The sequence below is a fragment of the Chiroxiphia lanceolata genome, chromosome 9, assembly GCF_009829145.1.
Source record: "Chiroxiphia lanceolata isolate bChiLan1 chromosome 9, bChiLan1.pri, whole genome shotgun sequence".
NCBI classification, from domain to species: Eukaryota; Metazoa; Chordata; class Aves; order Passeriformes; family Pipridae; genus Chiroxiphia; species Chiroxiphia lanceolata.
In genome coordinates this window covers 10,262,940-10,282,628 of record NC_045645.1, presented here as the reverse complement: position 1 = coordinate 10,282,628, position 19,689 = coordinate 10,262,940, and the positions used below count along the sequence as shown (strand labels likewise).

General features: G+C 39.3%; 1 protein-coding gene across 18 annotated transcripts in view; it reads left to right on the top strand.

The window, feature by feature from the left end:
- The window catches only part of DAB1 (DAB adaptor protein 1), a 435,450-nt gene that overhangs the window by 400,009 nt on the left and 15,752 nt on the right, over nt 1-19,689 (top strand). For 14 of the 18 annotated variants that reach the window (XR_004358564.1, XM_032696501.1, XM_032696507.1 and 11 more), the window contains 4 exons: nt 3,906-3,965; nt 15,183-15,239; nt 18,103-18,165; nt 19,315-19,423. Coding sequence is in view for 17 of the 18 variants with exons in the window: in XM_032696501.1 (XP_032552392.1) it covers nt 3,906-3,965; nt 15,183-15,239; nt 18,103-18,165; nt 19,315-19,423 (289 nt within the window). In the remaining variant the exon portion in view is untranslated. The remainder of the gene's footprint in view (nt 1-3,905; nt 3,966-15,182; nt 15,240-18,102; nt 18,166-19,314; nt 19,424-19,689) is intronic. The other 4 variants (XM_032696516.1, XM_032696509.1, XM_032696518.1 and 1 more) reach the window with 2 other exon arrangements.

The window sequence follows — 19,689 nt, the reverse complement described above, 5'->3', positions numbered from 1 at the left end:
AGAAATCTTTGTATGCTGTAAAAAACCTGTGATTCAAGGAAATCATTTAGTGTGGAGGGGAAGGAGTTTCAAGCAGTGATTAAGAATTTCATCTAGCTGTGCTAGAGGTTGATCTGCTAATAGGAAAAGATTTTAAGGTACACAGGAGCAAGGATAGAACAATAAAAAAAAAAAAGGGAAAAGTATTAGGTAATGAGAAAATATAGGAAGATAATAGAAAAAATGATAGGATAGTGTAGCTGTAAGCCAAAATAGAAAGAAGCTGAGTGAGAAAGGGAAATGCAGGTTAAACATTAGAAAATAACCATTACAGGATCATTAATATGAGATTCATTTGATCTATCTCTGCTGATCTCCTGGCACCCCCACAACCCCCACTGGAATATGTATCTTTTTGCATCTATAGACCAAGGCATGCAAAGCTCTCAAGGTGAGAGTCTGCCTAAGGCTGTACATTTTCAGTATTGAAAGTTTGACTGTTTTCAGCATGTTAAAAAATTACTTCTCTATTTGTCAGGTTTATGCTGCAAACAAAAATCCCATGAGAACTGCATTCAGGCAAAAAAATGCCGATTGTTGTTCATCAAAGTACGGAGCTTTTAGTGACATTTTAGAGAAGTACTCTAAAGGAAGGAAGCAAAATGGGGCTGTTGCTCACAGTGTTTGTACATCTTAAAGCGAACTTTGGTGGGAAAACAAGCTGGAACTGTATTCTGAGGAATGGCCCAGTGAACAGGAGGACTTTATGGGGGAAATTCTGGAGGAATTTCTTTTCCTTAAAATGGAAATTAAAGATGATAAGCAGGTAGTGAGGTCTTGCCTCATCTCGAGGTACTGGTGTTATTGTCCTGTAAGTCACCAGAGAATTGCTGAAGCCTTTATTTGACAGTATCTGGATGTGATGAAGTGTTTCCTCCCACAGTGGTGCACAGAAAATACCTGTGATCAATATACCATACTCTGACTATATGCAGTCTAGCATTGTCCTCTGTATTTACTACAGGCAGTACCTTGAGTACAGCAAATGCTGAAATTAGGGAGCCAGGGGTCTTTTTGTGGTATCAGTTGTAATTGATGGATGCTGAGGCATTGCTGCCACAGACCGACCCGTAGCCATGAGCTTCCCACAGGCTTCATGAGCTCTTGGCTACTGCAAATCTGGGTTTCCACAGTTCAGATTTTACACGCAGATCACTGACAAAATTGTTTCTCAGAACCATCCAGGCTACTATTAAAAATCAAATTAGAAAAGGTCCTCTTTTTATTTTTTCTTTTTTCTTGTGTGCGTGTGTGTTTTCATTTGTTTGCTTGGCATTGTGGGTTTTTTTTAGTTTGATGCAAAGCTATGGCAGCTTCTATTATTTACTACAAAGCCTTCCCCATACTACATGTGTAACTGCTCAATAACCTCATGCAACCTTGCTTCAGCCTCACCGAGTCTTTCTGCTGGTTTTGCTGTGGCGTTTCATTTGCTGGTGTGCACTTCTCCCTTGGTGGAAAAGATTCCCTGTGGGGAATTGCAGATGAAAGATATGTGCTGAAAGTGACAATTTCTATTTCTCTTTAGCATAATAGAGGTCACAATTTTCTTTTTAAGCATTCTTTCTCTGTCTGTCACCTTTCTTTGATACATTACCCAGAAGACTCTCTGTGTCGGCTCTTTTAATGTTGTCTATGTAAGTTGCTGTAATGTGTTAGGCAAGGACTCAGTCACTGAGCACATACCAATCCTCTCATCTAGTGTCAGATGGCTTAATAGCATCTCTCCTCTTGCCTGGTGTTCTGGTGAAGTGGAGATGGGATTCTGGGAGGTGGTTTGGTGTTGTCTTTGCAGCAGCACTGGTCTCTGTGGGGAGGCAAGTTCTGCTCCATGAGGAGCTGACAGTCCGAGATGGAGGTTTTTGAATTGCAATGCTTGTATTGCTGGTGAGGCACAAATACATCCAAATGTTTCACAGCCTGTCACAGAGCTGACAGCAGCAGCAGTGCTGGTACCTCTTTGCTGGTATTGTTAATCAAAGGAAAAAACAGAAATCCTTTGTGGACCCCCTGTGTGAGTAGCGATGCAAAAAGCGTGATGATACATGGGAAGTAAAAACAGCAGGGAGACAGGTGGTATCACATTGGGAGAGAAGAATGTCTTTCAGAAAAGTTTCTCTGTCTTGTATTAGGAGTCAGCTTTTCTCTATATGTAAACTGGAATAAAAAAAGAGGGATTGATAGTGCAGGGAAATGTTCATTCCACAATAGGCTGCAGGCAGATGTGCGAAGTGGGGTGACTTCATAGAAAAATTGGAAGGAGGAAGAGGAGAATGACTGAAAGGAAAACTTTCTAGAGAGCAAAAAAAATGCATCCTGATGAAAGTTTAGAAACAGTTTATCTTTCTATACTTGTCCTCTTTTTGTGAAGACCAGCTTTCTAGTCACTTCCTAAATAGACTCTTCCTGGTTCCTGCTCTCACACTGTCACTTACAGCTCTCTCTCTTAACAGACTGTTACTGCCATGAAATTGAATTGCTCCACTGTTACCAGTTCCACATATCTAATGTGAGAGGTGGTTTTAGTGGAAGTGACCAGTACTTTGAGAAAACCAAGGCAAGCAAATCATTCTCAGGATAGGAATAGAAGAGGTCTTTTGAAAAGGTTATTCAGTTTCTGTGAGGGTTCTGCACTCATGCTCTCAACAGACTTCTTCAATATGCACTGAATTAATGACACACAGTTTCCCGTGAAGATTGTGGTGTTTAAACGTGGGCAAGAGAACAGTAGAGACAACAGCAGAGGGAGGTTTTCATGTATTATACAGAATATTATACAGAATAATTTTTCAGAATAAGAAAAGATAGCACATCTTAACGAATAAGTATCATTCCTTCAGCTTCCCCTAAACCAGTCTGAGTGAAATATCAGAACCTTAAGATATTTTTTGTCTTAGAAAACAAAAAGGTAATAATTCTACATTTGCAATATTATCTTTTAGTGACCTGTGAGGTTTTACTGATATCTGAAATGTAATTTTCATATATGCCCTATTTAGTGGAAAAGCAGCCCTGATTTTCTTAGAGTATTTGTGCCAGTTTAGAAAATGTTTTTACTATTCTTTTTGCTTTTGTCATTTACAATAGACACTCAGTGCTTCTAGGAAGAAAAAGAGAAACACACACAAATTATAAATATGGGAACCAGTGGTCCTTGGGCAAGCACAGCCCTTTATAACAAAGCAGCTGAATTTACATGAGCAGATTATATATGCCCAAGGTGTAAATCATGACTGCTGGCCCAACTAAAAGCTCATCCAAAGTTTTTTAAGTGTGTTGTCCTCTGTCCATGTCTCCCCTGTGTCATACTTCAAGAGGCCATTAATTCCTTATTAAAACTGCAGCATTATAACCAAATATCTCATAGAGCAACCACAGGGCCCCATCACTACAGAGGTACATGTTACGACTTCTCTTGAATTAGATTATTAAATTAATTGGAAGGAAGAAATCTAAACCCATAGGTGAAACATCTCTTACCCTCAGATCAGTAACTCTGCTCTGTGTCTCTGGGAAGATGAGATACTCACTTGATCATAACTTCCGTCACATAACTTCGCATCTCTAACTCTCAAGTTATATGGAAAAAACAGCCATTTCAGTAGGAAGCAGATCCAAGTGCACCTGGAATTCATGCAACCAAAATTATCTGATAATGTAAATCTCTTTTCTGAACGCTGCTGAGCTATAGGACTTAGAAAAACCAGATAGATGATGTTTTATTTCTTCAGTATTTTCTCCATTACTGGTGCTACTGGGATGAGAAAGAAACCATCCTTGATTTCATTAGGGTACATGAGTTGTTGATTTCAGGTTTTCATCCAACTTCCTTGGATATTGACCTCAATTTTCCTTTGATTTTGCAGGTTCCTACCAGCCAAAAGAAGGAAGGCGTTTATGATGTGCCAAAAAGTCAACCTGTAAGTGTAAGTATCTTCCCTGTTTATATAAAGTAAAGAAAGTGTGTGAAAGTATATACAGTAAAGAAGCCTCTGTGGCTTTCATTATTGTCTGTAACATTTGGTACATTCCTTGTGATGTGACTTTTATCAGTGTTGTGTTATGGGTTGGTTGGGTTTGTGCAGAGTAACCAGGATTGTAATGTCACTTATATCCATCTCATTCATTGCTTGAATCTCCTTTCTGTCTTCTCCAACTCATTCCTTGAAAGTCACCATGTGTAAATGTGTTATTTGTGGTTAAGAGTTGACAATGAGCCTTTTACATGTTAATGCACGAGTTGCTGCTTGGGTTAGAAGGGTTCCTATATTACCCAAACCTGTACAAGTCTTGCTCTAAGCAAGGATGAGCTGCATTTTCTCCCCTGTAGGATCTACCAGAGCTGCACTTTATATACTGTGCTCTTCACAGCTTGGTTTAGTCAGACAGCAGGGGAGGCAAGGTCTGAATAGAGACTGAGAGAAGTAGCACTAGGAAGAGGTATGTCAGAGCATTGTGACCTCTGCAATAATTTTCTGCAACCTTAATGGCTATTCTTCTCAGATGATTTCCTGGTGAATACCGTGTGCTGATAGGTAAAAGATTTTATAGGGAGCTTCATATCAAATATTACAGAAAAAAAAAAAAAAGGATATATTTGCATGAGAATTACTTTTCTGTCATTTGGGGAAAAAACCCAAACAACCAAACAAGTTACATCAAAGTCCAACCTAACATATACCATAGAAAAGCAATTATTTTTCCAACAAAGCCAACTTCTGTGGTAGATTAATAAGTGCTGTAGAGTTGTAGAGCAGAGGTACATGCAATTGGCATCAGTTTAGCTGTGGGAAATGCTGAAAGGAAAAGGAAAATTAAGTGTACGAAAAGACCTCACTCAAAGTGTTCCTGAATGGCAGAATTTTTTCTCTATGTATTGCATTCCTTCCCTGGATGTTGTGGGCTGTAATCAGTGCATTGAGAATCCCTCCCAGTATTGCTATACATTATTTCTGTAGTGCTCTAAGTATACAAGAGACTAAGCTTAATTCAGCTTAATTTTCTCTATCCTATGCCTTGCATGGACAGTAAAATATTAAAATAATAATAATAATATACTCTTGTATCCAAAACCACCATTCCCTTTCTGTGTATTGGCATTTTGAAGAGGTGAAGAGTTTATCTCCAACGTATGTAAGAAATGGTGACAAGTGATGGAGAGAAGTAGTGGAGTGACAGATGCCTTAGCAACAGGTTATGCACTTGCTGAAGGGTGGGTTGTACTGTTTAATATAAATTTGGGCTATAAAGACCTCAAGAAATTGATTGCTTTGGCTACACAGAAAATTAGTATTTCTGAGGATTTGTGTGATAGTAGGGAAAAACAAAGGAAAAGGTCAGGACTTTCAATCTACTGTAAGTGTGGGAAAGAAGCCTGTATTCAGTAGAGAGTGATTCCTTTCACACGAGGCTGTGGTAACTTGCACAGCTTGGGCTGAACATGGAGAACCGAGATGTGGAATAAAAAAGATAAACGCTGGGGATGGGCTGGATGGGGGCCTGGATTGTGACATCTCTGGGCTTTGCACAAGCAAATAAACCTTGCCATAAATATTTCATGATAAGCTACCAGAAGCACGGAGGCATCGTCGTGTTGCTTGGGAAAATCTAGTAAAATAGCTCACATTGCATAACTAATTAAGGTATTTGTGGGGACAAAATAGCTGTTGATTTTTCACTTGCTTTTCATATAGCTTTTCATGTAGTTCAGTGTTACAGTTCTTCTGCTGTACATTTCCTGTGACTTTTTTATTATTCCTTCAGTGATGTTTCAGATTTACTCAGGATATAGTCTGTAATTTAGGTCATTGCAGTAGGACTGGGTGTATAGGACACTTGCAGTCATGTCTGCAGACACCTGGTAATAGGCTGTCCTAGTAAATAGCATGACTGAGATATAGGGCACATGGAACCTACTCTGTAATCATCAAATACATTTAATCTGTCATCTCCATGAAACTGGTTGCACCTTATTTTTTTTTTCTATTTCATGGTTAAATTTAAAGGGATTAAAGCTTTTCCTTTTAACAACTTATGTACTTTAATTTATGAAGAAAAAGAGAAGAGGAAGAAAGAGGTAGCTGAAATTCTGTTTCACCTTTTTATATTAGTATGTATTAAAAGAAAAAAAAAGAGCAATAGCTCTTAAAATTAGCAATTTAATATTCCACTGCCCATCTGATTTATTGCTCACCCTTTCATGTATGAGACTCTCTGTCATTGAGACACTTGCCATAATTTTTTTTTCAATTTATAGCTGTCATTATTATATAAACCTCTAAAATTCAGTCTGAGGGCAAATAATCTAGCTCATCTACCTGGTTTAAACGTGTAAGGACACTTTCTTTATTAGGAGGTCTTGCTTTCAGTAATTTCATAATGGATGAATGAAGTGAGAAACCTTTTGTAGCTCCTGATAGGTTTCAGGCACCATGAATCCTCTCTCCTGACAATAAATTCAATGCTTAATAACAATGCAGCAAGTTTTGGTTGAGTTCAAACTGAATTGCCCATATTCCCTGGACAGAGATCAATCTTCCATTTTAGGATTGTTTTCCTCTGGTATGTTCCCAGGCAAGTTACCTCTAGTCTGTGCACTGAAAAGTGAGGGATACTGAAGTAGTCATTTAGGTGCCCTCCAACCTTGACTCTCTGTAGCCCATGGAGGGAATTAGGCACTTCACAGGCCAGGTTGGACGGGGCTTGGAATAATCTGGTCTAGTGCAAGGTGTCCCTGCCCAATGCAGGCGGTTGTAACGAGATTATCTTTAAGGTGCCTTCCAACCAAAAACATTCTGTGATTCTCTGATTCTATGAAATTCCTTCTGTCTGCATGACATGTCCCTCTCAGGTGGAAATAAACATTTGTCTAGATTTCATTCTTCATTGGCTACATATGAATTTTAAATGGCTTGCAGGTATGATGACTTCTAAAAGTTAGACTTAACTGAGGTGAAATTCACCACAGTGTAAAGACTGAAAGCCAGAATCCCCATTTCAGTCTGCTTTGAAGCTGGGAAGCGTAATTCACACTGATTTTTCAGTAAGATACATCTTCCTATGACAACCTTGGGCAAATATTTCTCCATGCATGGGGGATCCCACTGAGGCTGAAGATATAGAGCATCTTCCTGGTAGTGCCACGAAGCAGAAGTATTGAACATTGTGCATGCACTGAGATAGCTGATGTACCTACACAATACTGTGCCACTGTGTGAGGCCATTTGTCAGCAGGTACCAAAGTACTTTATAGTCTGGCTCCTCATGATCTCTGATATCAAGTAATGTAAATACGGTGCAAATGAGGCGGAAAGGAATGAGTCTCAAATCTCAGGATTTGAACCTACCCGCTGAACTCAATTATGAGTGGTGGCTGGTTGCCAAGTCACTTCTCTGACATTGGGATGAAAAGATTGCTTACTCAATATGATTCTTGTATTTCCCTGTCTCTTTGCTGCATCCCTTCCCAGCAAATCTTGCTCTCCTGTAGATCCTCTGCCGACTGTGCAGCTCAGCTCCTAACGCACACTTTTTACGGTATCCAGTTCCCTCCCAGTATCTCTTCCTTCTCCTGTATCAACTTGCACTTACTTGTGTTCATTCTTATTTTCTCTCTGCTCCTCCCTTAGACCAGTTCTCCTATTCTCCTTTCACTGAGAGTAATCATCAAGCCAGACAAAGAAAGCAAGCTTACCCCAAAAAACTTGTGTTAAGTGGTGCACACTCCGCTTAGAAATTCTAGTTGTGTGTGTGAAATTAACTGTTCTAAAAAATGGAAATGTTTAATGAGTTCTTTTTGTCATAATTTCCCTTCATCTCCCATTAAACATCCCCATCAAGTTCTACCTGTCACGGTGTTTTTAGTAACAAGAGTCAGACTGTAAATACCCTTCACAGAGACTGTCAGTCACATCACAATAAAACCTTCTCTTCTCATCAAAATGTCTAAACTATCTGCTTAACAATTTTATGAAGGCTTTCAAACAATTCATCTTACTGCTGTATAAAGATCCAAGGCACTATAGCTGGTGCCTTACAATGCAGGCACCCATTTGGCTGATGCCAGCTACATGGAGAATATTAAACCAGGGTGGAATGGACAGGGAGGAGCAGATGAAGCTGGACCTGAGCACACTCAGGTTTAGAAACCATAAGATCTGCCTGGTCATTCTGCCCGAATTAGGACGCTGTGTTTGGGAAAGCTCAGTTTTAATTCTGACTGGGTTAAGCTCAGTTTTAATTCTGGCTGGGATTACAGTGCCATTTACAGGTCTGGCTTTTCCCTAAGTTTGCATCAGTGGCTCTGCAGAAGCAGCTTGCAGACTTGCATCAGCTTCAGCCTCCACAATCCAGCTTTCAGGACCAAATTCTCAAATGTGAGGAGAAAGAGAGTGCACAGATACAGTCTCTGACCATCTGTGATGAGAATGCTGTCCAGTTTTATTTATGTTTGCTAAAAGAGACATCTGTGTTCAACTGCCCTGACTCAGTTACACTCAATTAAACCCCATGTATGAGGTTTAATATTTCAGTGTGGGACATGCATTTTTACAGGTACAGCTATTTGTTGCAAAATTTGCAAATATATTAATTTGTTATGACAATGTCTTGTGGCATGAGTTGATGTTTTGGTGGGCCTTTGCTTTTTTTTAGAATCATAGAGTCATAGAAGTGTTCCACTGGAACACTGACAGGGGTGTCTTACAGAGATCACAACCATAAGCTTGTAGCTGCTATACTTAGTGGAATGTTAGTTGCTAACTAGTTCTAATAGCTAAATCTGTCTTTATATTGTTTTGTTTGACTTTCTATAATTTATTCTTTTTTTTATAAAAACCTGTTTTTTCTGGGGATATTTTGTGCTTTATTCCTTAATAAAAATTTTATTGGCATAGGAAGCAGAAACCAGGTCCTTCTCCTTAGTCTTCCCAGTTTATAACATCTGTAACATAAAGTGATGAAGTTTCTTCATGTGTGTTAAATAACATGGTTTATGTAGGTCTTAGCACCTGAGCTCAAAATTAGGGATTTTTCAACTGAATCTTGAAAATTTGTTCTTTCATTGTCAGGTAAAGCAAGTACACTTAGAAAGCTGTTAACCTGAATTCAGAGTCTGATTTCCAACAATCCAGAGGGTTAGATGTTTGAATTAATCTGTTGTTAGTGTATAGACTATTTAAGATTAAGAATCTTAATCTGGATATTTTCTGAGCATTGAAAATGTACCCGTGCAAACTTCAGGGTTCAGTCCATCCCTTATTTTATATTTGGTGAGTCAAATAGCAGGTTTTAGCAGTCAGTGTCGGAATGCTGTTTCACAGATGAGAATATAATGTCCTAGTTTAATTAATATAATTAAATAGTTTAATATAATGTCCTAGTTCTTTTATGCCATATTGATATTGTGGGCCACATCTTGAACTCTTTTTAATCTGTAGGAGTTGTCCTGCTAGCAGGCTTTCCATTCCTGCATTGGTAATACCATTCACCCAATGTGATCCTAAACCCTGCTCTGCCAGTGGAATGATTACATGCTATCAAAGCACTGAATTTACTTCCTAGTGCAATCCTTTAGGATTTTGGGACATAATCATATAGTGTGGGAAAGCTGTAATCCAGCAGAGCTGCTCTTGATCAGTTTTCCAGTGTTCTCTCTCTCTGTACTGTTCAAACAGCAAGACACAAGGAGGCAAACAAAAGCTGCAGGCTTTGCCCTGGTGACACAGTTTTCTTATTGGATATAGGGCACATGGGTGCTGCCATGTGTATGGGAGTTTAGATTTGTATTTTTAGTTCAGAACTCGGGCAATATAAATAAATGACAAACATTTCAGTGGCCCCTCACAGTTATCTGCCTGTTGGGTCACATGTCTAATGGCTCTGTGTGTATTTGTGTTCCTAAACTTCGCTGGGTTCCTGTGCATTTTCTGGATAATATTCTGGACCTTTTGATATTCTCCAAAGTGGAGAAAAGAGTGTAATTGATCTCACTGATTGTGGCATAAAGCTTTGTTACATGTAGTGAATTTTTGTCTTTTTTTTAATATGACGGATGCAGATTTTGTCGGATGGCTGCTGATACATTAAGTTGACAGCTGCACCTTGTGTTGATTCACTACATTTTGATTTGCTCAGAGCCCTACAGCTCACAGTAATTTGCTAAAATGTTTATTCACAGGCAGTCTGCTTTCTAAGTAGTGAAGTTTATGGCTTTACCTCTTCTGCATCACTGTATGCATTAAATTATATCATTTGCACAATTGGGGTTTATTCACAAATTTAAGGTAATATAGGTCTGAGGAAAGTGTTGTGTATATTTGACATCAGTTTGGGGAGAAGCTGTTGTAAATTACTGCAGATTCATTCAATCCTACTCTACATTATAAAGTACAGAAATACACAGGTCTTGGCTTTTTTGCGTGCTGAAACTCAGGAGATTTCAAGGTTTGGAAAATACCATGAAGGCAAGGTATTCAGTAATGAAGGTAGAAATAACTTGTTTCTCAAGCTTGGCTATAGCTCCAGTCACCTGTTGTTTTTAAAAGCAGTAGATACAACTGTATAACTGTGCCTTGCAATTATTTTAAAATAGTAAATATGGGGTTATGTCTAATTCCCTTCCATTGTTAAGTTTATTCCCTGAAAGCATTCAGAGCTATCTCTGCTGTCACAGTCTAGATGTGGAGTTTTGCTTCCAAGTGGAAGTTTGAGTTCCCATCATCACTTGTCTCTCCCATCTGCTGTTAAAGAAAGCCACCACGTGTCCCATGGCTGTTTGCAGTGTGCCCTCAGGCAGTGCTGGAGTCCCCTGACGTTAAAGGGCTTATCCTGACCTATCTGAGCTCTTACTGTGTCCTGTGGGGGGGGGTCCAGAGAGGATATTTAGGAAGTGACCATGGGACCTTTGCACCAGCACCCTCTGTGCCCTGGGAAGTTTCATTATCTTGAGTTTTGTGTTACCTGGAAGCAGCAGGGGTCTGGCTCTAAGCTAGAGTCACTCTTGGACTTTTGATTTATTAGAGTCTGTCAGAGAAAAGTGGTAATTGAAGTGTTTTAAATACCATTTCCTATAAAAGTAAACACCTCAAGTACACAAGGAATTCAGAATTAAGTTCCCTGCAAATGAAGAGAAAATAAACAAATGAGTAAGCATCTGTTTTGATCAAATGAAGAGTTCCTTAATTTAAAGGAAGCTATTGAGCAACAGTAAAGCAATTCAATTCACTCAAACTCCTCAGTAATCTGTGATGTCAATTATGTTCAACTATCCCAACACTTGAGCTGCCCAGGGCTGACTGACAGGATTTTTAACCACCACATCCAGTGACCAAACAAAGGAAACTGGACAGCTGGTGAATGCAAAGAAGCTCAAGGCTACCCTGTGGTTGAGTACATCACACCAAAGCCAGGACTTGGGTTTATGACTTCAGGAGAATTTGCTGAATAAGAATGATCCTGAGAAATAAGAGTTACCCTGTGAAACTGAAGAGAGAAATTTTGGAGGATTCCCATGTTCCATGGGATTCTGAGCACTGAATTTGTACTCGGTGTAAGTGTGGGATGCCCAAATGCATGTATTTTGGATAAAAATTGGTGTAGTTTTATGGCAACTCATGTTGCTGGCATGACCTGTAGATGGAATTGCCTCCATCTCTGGAAGTGTTCAAGACCAGGTTGAACAGGGCTTGGAGCAACCTGGTCTAGTGGAAGGTGTCCCTGCTCATGGTAGGGGGTTGGAATGAGATGATCTTTAGGGTCCCTTCCAACCCAAACCATTCTACAATTAAATGCTCACAGCAGCCTTACAAGTGGAGGGTTGTGCTCAGCTGTACCTGTGTAAATCTGGGTTGAGGGTAACATCGTGACTGTCCTTCCCTCGGTAACTGGGAAGGTTTATGGCATTTGAGGATCTTTACCATCTGTTGGAGGCTGAAGATTGCAAAGGCATTGACAATTTTTCCTTGACACATGTATTCTTCAGCGTATTCTCTTTAATTGGGAAGTAATTGAGCAATTCTTTGTTGAGTTACCATGCGATGTCATTAATTCAGCAGTAGTTTTACAGGAAAACAATATGTCTGTGGGATGTTTTCAGTGTGTCTCAATGTACTAGACATGGTTTGACTGATGATTGGTTTAGTCACGATTCCGACATGCTCCCTCATTATGGTTCTAATTGTTTTTTTAGAATGAATTGTAGTTAATTAGCAAGCTGCTTGAAGCTCATGGAGCTCATAGTAATATCAACAGTTGTTGTATAAGGTTGTGCAAACAACTGGGGCTTTCTTGAGCTACAATGGTGATTCAAACCATCAGAAAAATTATTTGGCATGGCCAAAATATTTACATTTTCAACTAAAATAAGATAAAAAATATTTAGTTTGACCAACTATTTGACTTGCCATTAGACTTCCAGTGTAAAATCCGTTTTAGAAAAAAGGGAAATGGAAATCCAGAGAGGCTGTGTAGTTGGTTAACCCTTTTTTTGTCTGCTAGGCTAAGTGGTACAGCACTTCCACTGAATGCAGGAAATCAAGTTTAAATCCCTCTGCTGTCTTAAAAGAGTTGAATAGCTAATACTCAGCTCAAAGGTTAATTCTAGTTGCTGGTTATTTGCTATATTTAGTATCCATCATACTCTCTTTTTTTTTTTTTTTTTTTTTTTTTTTGCTGAGCTCAGTATCAGAGTACAAGTTAATTACCACATTTTTTTCATGTTTTTAAGCACCATCTTTGCTCCATTCTCCCAGACTACAAAATCACGTTTTGTAAGATGCTACTTTTATCATCTTGTTTTCAAAAGTGTAGCAATATTGAGCGGGTTTTCTCATGCCATATGTCAGCATAGATCCCTTGCCATTGGTAAAACCAGACTGAGTAACAGAAGTTGAATGTTCTGTCTTGATATGTATCTAGGAGTTAAAGAGGAAGGTGCTTCACACTCCTGTGAGCACAAGAGCCCTGTTTTAGATTTCCCTTTAAAAATTTGAACTTTTGCATTGCTTAGAAAAGATGTTTTTCCGAAGACTGGGTGATCAGAGGGAATACTGCAGTGGAAGTGGATCAATTTTGGTTTAGGTTTATGAAAACTGCAGTTTACTTATCTCCTATCACTGTGAATGCCTTCCAACTCAGGATATTCTATGATTCTATGATTATCATTGCTTCTCTACTCTTGATTTCTCTCCAGCTCTTGGATAGTATTTTATTCTTTAGAGAATAGTGGAAAGTGTCACGAGGAATTCCACTACTGGCTTGGAGTGGTTCAAAAAGCTTGCTGCTGCTTTAAGAAGCCAGATTTCCATATTTCATGTTTAAAAGATTTACAGTATGTCTCATGTGCCTGTATAGAAAGATGGAGCTTTCATTACAGGTTTAATGTCATTGCAATACAAGGATTAATACTCCTTCCTCCGCCTCGGTCTGCGTGGCTGATCGCGAGTGACTGGTGTGCCCCTGGTTGACTAAGCTGTGGTGGGGGTGTTTCATATTCAGGATGATGTCTTTTTGAATAATTAAACAAGCTTTTACATCACTCTGTGGAAGAGTCTTTCCCAGAGAAAGATCAAGAACTGGAGCATGTCTCCAGGCTTCTGGTTATTTTCTCTTGTGCACTGGGGAAGGAGAGAGAGGATTGTTGACTTTCATTGCAAAGGTTAAACTCTTTATGTTGAAAAGCTGAACCAGAGGAAGGCTCAAAAGGCCAAATTTTGCCCTTAGTAGCTGTGTCGCTGCCTCGCCATGGCCCTCCAGAGCAGGCTCTTCCATGCTCTAACAGACAGGGATATTTCACCCTTAGAAAGTGTCTCCTCACTGGTATGTGATGCAGAACACGAGCTAATGGAAGACGTGGCTCAAGTGCTCCATGATAATTGGGCACTTGGGGATGCTCCGTGACATGTTGGGCAGATGTTTTCTGCAGGGTCCTGCTGGAGCACAGGTGGGAATTTCTAATGGGCCGTGGAACACCGTGCACGTGTTCCCTCTGTGCTGAGATGGGGATATCCTTCAGCTGGTTTCACAGATGCAGCTGGAGCTGCATCACTGATGCTGGAGGATGGGAGTCAAATGAGGAAACGTAAACCCTTCTGGTGTTATATAAAGAATATTTTGAAGGTCTGTGGTCTTTGAATGAACAGACAGAGCTTTTTCCGCACTTTCCTTATCTGGGTCTGGGGTAACATACCACGAAGTTACAGGACTGAGTCTGTACTTGATTGTGCACAATGACATTATCTTCCTTTGGCTTTGCCTTTGCTTTGCCTTTTCCCAGTCTTTTTTTCTTTTTTTCTTCACGTCTATGATGAGATGAGGCAGGGGGGAAAGCATTCTAGGCTGTTTCTGAGATTTTTAAGCTAGCTTGGGATTACTGGCTGGTAACCTGTATGAAGCTTCCCAGTTTCCCAGTCACCTAAGATCTGATTTTAAATAGCTTGCTGTTATGTTTGTTTCTTCAGAAACAAAGTCTGCAACAGTGTAATAAATGTTACCTGAAATTTAGCGTTCTGAGGACACTGAAGTGATGTGTTAAATATGGGGATAGATACAGATATATTTGTGTCTGAGGGCAGATACTCCAAAGTTATTTACAAACACACAAACTATAGATTTAAATGTCACTTGAATTATGTAATTTTAGAAATTGGAAAGAAAATATTTATCTTTGATGTGTTTAAATTGGTGTTACAGTTCTTCTAGTTAAGAGGAAGGCGTGTTTTTTCCTGCAAATACTTGCCTTTAAGGGCTTTTGTTGTTCAAAACTCAATTATTCCTTTTTTCCCTGAGGATGCTAAGGCTTTTCTTTCACCAAGCCATTGAAAAGTTCCATTAATGTAAGCAGGATCAGAGCTCACTGGGTATGCTTATTGCTGATTTAATAAATATTTGGGAAAATGAATAGTTATGTTGCTTTATACACCAGATGATGAGATTTAGCACAAATAGTGTACGTTGCCCCCACATCCCAGCAGCATTCAAACTCTCTGTTTTGACTGCCTGATTTCATATCTGTGCTCACAGCAAGATGGAAAGGGTTTTCATTTCAATGCTCAAGTCAATAATTATGGAGGTTATCATTTTCATGCTCAGAAATTCATGTCATTTTCATAAATCATTCATCTCATTTCATCAATCATGCTTTACAGCTGGAGAATGGAAACTTATTGCTGGACATTGATGAAAATCTTGTTTCAGTCACTCAGGTAAGGTTGTGACTCTAAAAATGTTTTAAGGAAATATAGATGAAATCATCTATAGGAATAGCGGTATTGGAAAATGTTCAGCTTGGGATTAACTTCACTGGAACGTAGCTAATATCAGATGTGAATAATTTAATGAAGCATAATGGGTGAAATCAGTTCTGTAATGACAGTGAAATCACAAAAATAAAAGATAACTGTTTGGTGTCCAGAATCTCATATGCTGCAAGTGGATAAAGCTAAGTCTGTGTCAGAGAAGATGCATTCATTTATTCAGGCTGAGAACTGAGTTGTAGAAAAATTGCTACAGGTCTGAACCATTTGGGACTTCAAAATGCACCTACAAGTGTTGCTGTTTAAAGCTGCCTCTAGTCAGTAAATTAATAAGCTGTGTTTCCACTAAATTTGTTTACGTTCTCTGATGTAGTTCTGTAGCTCCTATTGCGTTTGAGGTTGCTATTCTGTAAAGAAATATTTCCTCTGTAAATATATTTCTTTTTACCAGGGAATATTGTGAACGAGGGTTTATTATAACAAACAGTGATGTCAACTTTCCTATCACTCTCTCCAGCTGCCTGTTTAGAAATCCATATGCAGAGTTTCCCTTAAGAGCTTTAACAGAATTATATCTGCAAAGAGTTTCCAAAGATCCATCACCTTGAAGCACTCTGAAAAGTATTATTATTATTCCCATTATACAGGAGTATGGAGGCACAGAGATCTGAGTTACCACCTTTCAAATGCATTCATATAATCTTGAGTTCAAAAGTATGCTGACTATCAATTTTCAGTGTTCCTATGAAACGTATAATATTTTGTTCCACAGAAAATGTATAACTCTACACACAAGTGTGTAACTGTATGTATCCTGCGCTTTCACATCCTCTCTGGCTTGCTCATCTGCTCCCTCACGTAGGATGGGAGCACATTGGGAACCTTTGCTCATGGTCTCCTCAAAAGGACACAAGGTATTCCTCAGCAAGCCAGCAAGGAGCAGACAGTGAATAGTTCACTAGTGTTGCAGGAAAAGAGCAGGTTTAGGATTGATGCTAAACAAGCAGTTTGGAGAGACGAGAAGAAAGTGGCTCTCTGTGTGTTTCAGTGTCACCTGGCATCTCTTGAGTCAGGAGTGCCTACAGGAGGCCTGAAGTGATTTCCAAATGAGTGCTGCTGTTGTCATTCCCACTTTTCTGAGCATTTTAACAACCCCTGCCTAGTGTATTTGTGCACACTGCAGAAGTGACTCACAAGCTGGGTTTTGTTGGGGTTTTTCTTTGCAGAAGCTATTTCTGGCAGTATTTCAATAATGTGAACTAGAATCAGTGTACCCCGAAGAAAACATGGATTTTCTTCTTTTTCCCTTCTCCATTTCCATGCAGATAGTTAGAGGGATATATAAGCCCTTAAGAAGAAATTTCATTTTCACAGCACTAGAGCAATGTGATCTATTTAATATAAGACATGATGTGAGGAAATGTGAGATAATTCATCCCTAGGTACATTGTTGTCATGAAGCTGAGAATCATCTGAGCTGCTAGACAAACCTCAGGTCTAAGTGATTGTAGCATCGTCTTTGTATGTGGGAATAGAGATTGGATTGAAAAACTGCACAGACTTATGATATATGTAGTCTTATTCCTTAAGGCATCATTTATAATGGAAAGCTGAGGGCAGGAAAAAGTCTTGGGGTGATCTCCTTTGGTAGGTTGTAAAGCCTGACCAGCCAGTTTCGTTAATGTCCAAAGCACTAAGAGGGGCTGTCTTTTCAGGTCAAGACTCAACTAGATTTCAAACCTATAGGAGTGAAAGAAATGTGATAGGAGGCTGCAAGGTTTATGTGACTAAGCTGGGCAAGAGATTCAATGAGCTGAATCGAGATTTGCATTAAATCTCATTTGTAATGAGAATTGTGCCTTCCCACGTGTGTAGGTGTGATTGAGTATGATACAGGGAAAGCCAGTAAGAAAGGTAGTAGAGGAGTACTTCTGTGTTCCCATCAAAGCTTTCCAATATAGCCACCCTAATAAAGGTGGTAGATGGGATTTAGGTTTCCTGCAGAATTCTAAGGGATCTGTGCTTTAACATCCCTGAACTCCAGCTGAACTGATTTGCAGATGGGTGGAAGGGTGTAATTTTACTTGAGAACATGTCTAGGAGCTTTGATTATGCAGCCACTCAAGGTGTTTCTTTTTATGAAAGTGCTTTTTCTCTCCTGGTCCAGTTAGTGAGGTCTATATGGGTGACCTGTTTCAAGCTCAAACTGAAGGACATCCTGAGAAAATATTTCTAACACAAATTAAATGTAGAGCTAAAAACTTGCAGTAACCTATTTGTGCATCCTCCTTCAAGTCCACTTATCCAGGTCACACCTGTCCCATGGGCAAAGGGAAATCGGGCAGCATTTTAAAAGCCCTTCCCTTCTGTATCCTTCTGTCACTCCACACTCCACTGCCATGTTTTAAGACCTTGAAATGGGTGTTTAAAAAAGGAGCCAGGGAAAAGGACTGGCCATAAATCATGCTTGGTGCTCACTGATGTTAAAGGCAGAGCAGTAATGCATCCAGTCCTGTTCATGAAAAAGTTTTTTTCATGCTTTATTCATTTTTTTTTTCATTTTGGACAATTCCCTACAGAATTGTTTTATAGAGTCAGTTGTTGGCTATTTGGGTCCATCAGCAATATCAAAATGCCACATCTTGGACCCATGTGCTTCTTCCATGTGGGACTTGGCATTTGAAGCCTGTGTGGCTTTGGGGGGATTTATATTGTTTACTGTTACTGGATAACTTTACTACTTGTAACCACTTAATTTGCAGTTTCTTCTCCTCAAAAGATAAATGGAATTTTATTTTTTTTCTCTTTACAGGCTGTTACCCAACTAGAGCTTTTTGGGGACATGTCCACTCCTCCTGATGTAACCTCTCCCCCAGTGAGTACTCAGGGAAACTGAACTGTGCTTTACTTTACATGATATTTTCAGCACGTTTATTGAACACATTTACAATTCAGGTCACCAACCATTCCAGTGGGGAGAATTTCAAACTAGTTTTTATGTTACAAGAAAATAAAAATGAAGCAAATTGAATGCAGAGTCCCTGCTTCATGATGATGGGCAAAAATATCTTCGATTTTTATTTTTCCACTATAGCATTCAGTGTCACATATGATACAACCTGAGCTGCAGATCTGCTCCCCTGATATTTGTCAGAGGGACATGCTTCACTGCACTCTGTCTCTCCACTGCACTGCAGGAAGATCCAGTTACAGCCTCATACATCATGTCTCTGGTTCCACCAAGCACCTATCTCAGAACTGCTTTAAAGGACAGAAGACGAAACAGTAGAGAGAGAGAGAAAGGGCTGAATGTGTTTTGAGGGCAATGAAAATTTTCTCAACATGCTTTTCTGCATCATAAAATGAAAACAGAATCATTTTTCTGTAAAGCTTTTGAACCTTACATTAAGCTGTAGGAAAGTATAAATGTATTGAGAAAATTAAGGAGATGTGAGGTCAGGAGCCTCAAATCTCCAAGATATTCTGGAGCATATCTGGCACTAGATGTTCAAAGTCCTGCCTGCTCATCCTTAGCTTACTCAATTGGATTGGGCTTCTCCTTTAGTGTAGACCTATGTTTCTGGTCCTGTTAATTAATTAGAAGCAATATTTATTCACTTTTCCTGCAGATTCTTCATTTACCTTAACTGTTTCTTGCATTAATGCCTTGGTCACTGCCTCTCCTGGTTGTCACCTAATATCTAGAATTACAAGTCTGTATGTTCTGGAGAAGGAAATTATGTCAATATTTTGCATGTGATGTATTCCAAGCAAATTTCATTTTGATTTTTCTCTTCTAATAGAAAGTCTCTCCTTTTCTTTGTTTTAATCCTGTTACCAGCAAATTCTAATGCTCTTATTTCTATTGCTTCTTTCCTTCTACATCTTTCCATTCTTTCTTTATTCTCTTTCTTTACTCTAAACCTGGATTTTTTAGAGTTATGGATGATGTGGCAGCAAAGTATGTGCAGCAGAAGCTGCAGCTCATATGTCACCCTTGGGTTTTATTCCTTTCTTCTTGCAGACTCCTGCTACTCCAGGTGATGCCTTTATCCCATCTTCATCCCAGTCACTTCCTGCTAGTACAGACATGTTTGGTTCTGTACCTTTCAGCACTGCTGCCGTACCCTCAGGTAAGAAATGTACTGGAATTACAGGCTTGACTCAGATTTGGTGATCAGTTCGTAGCTCTGGTTTGCATTTCAGTACTTGGGGCATTAATTTAGCACGGTGGAAGTGAGGAAGGCTTTTGAGGTCGGTGCTCCAGGGCAAGGCAAAGTAAGTCTTTAACAAGCAGGGAGTACATTAGTTTGAATTTGCCCACATTTTTTAAAGCAAAAGCCAAAAAAGTCACTGGGAGTTCAGGCATAGTTCAGCCATCTGGATAACATACCTGCTA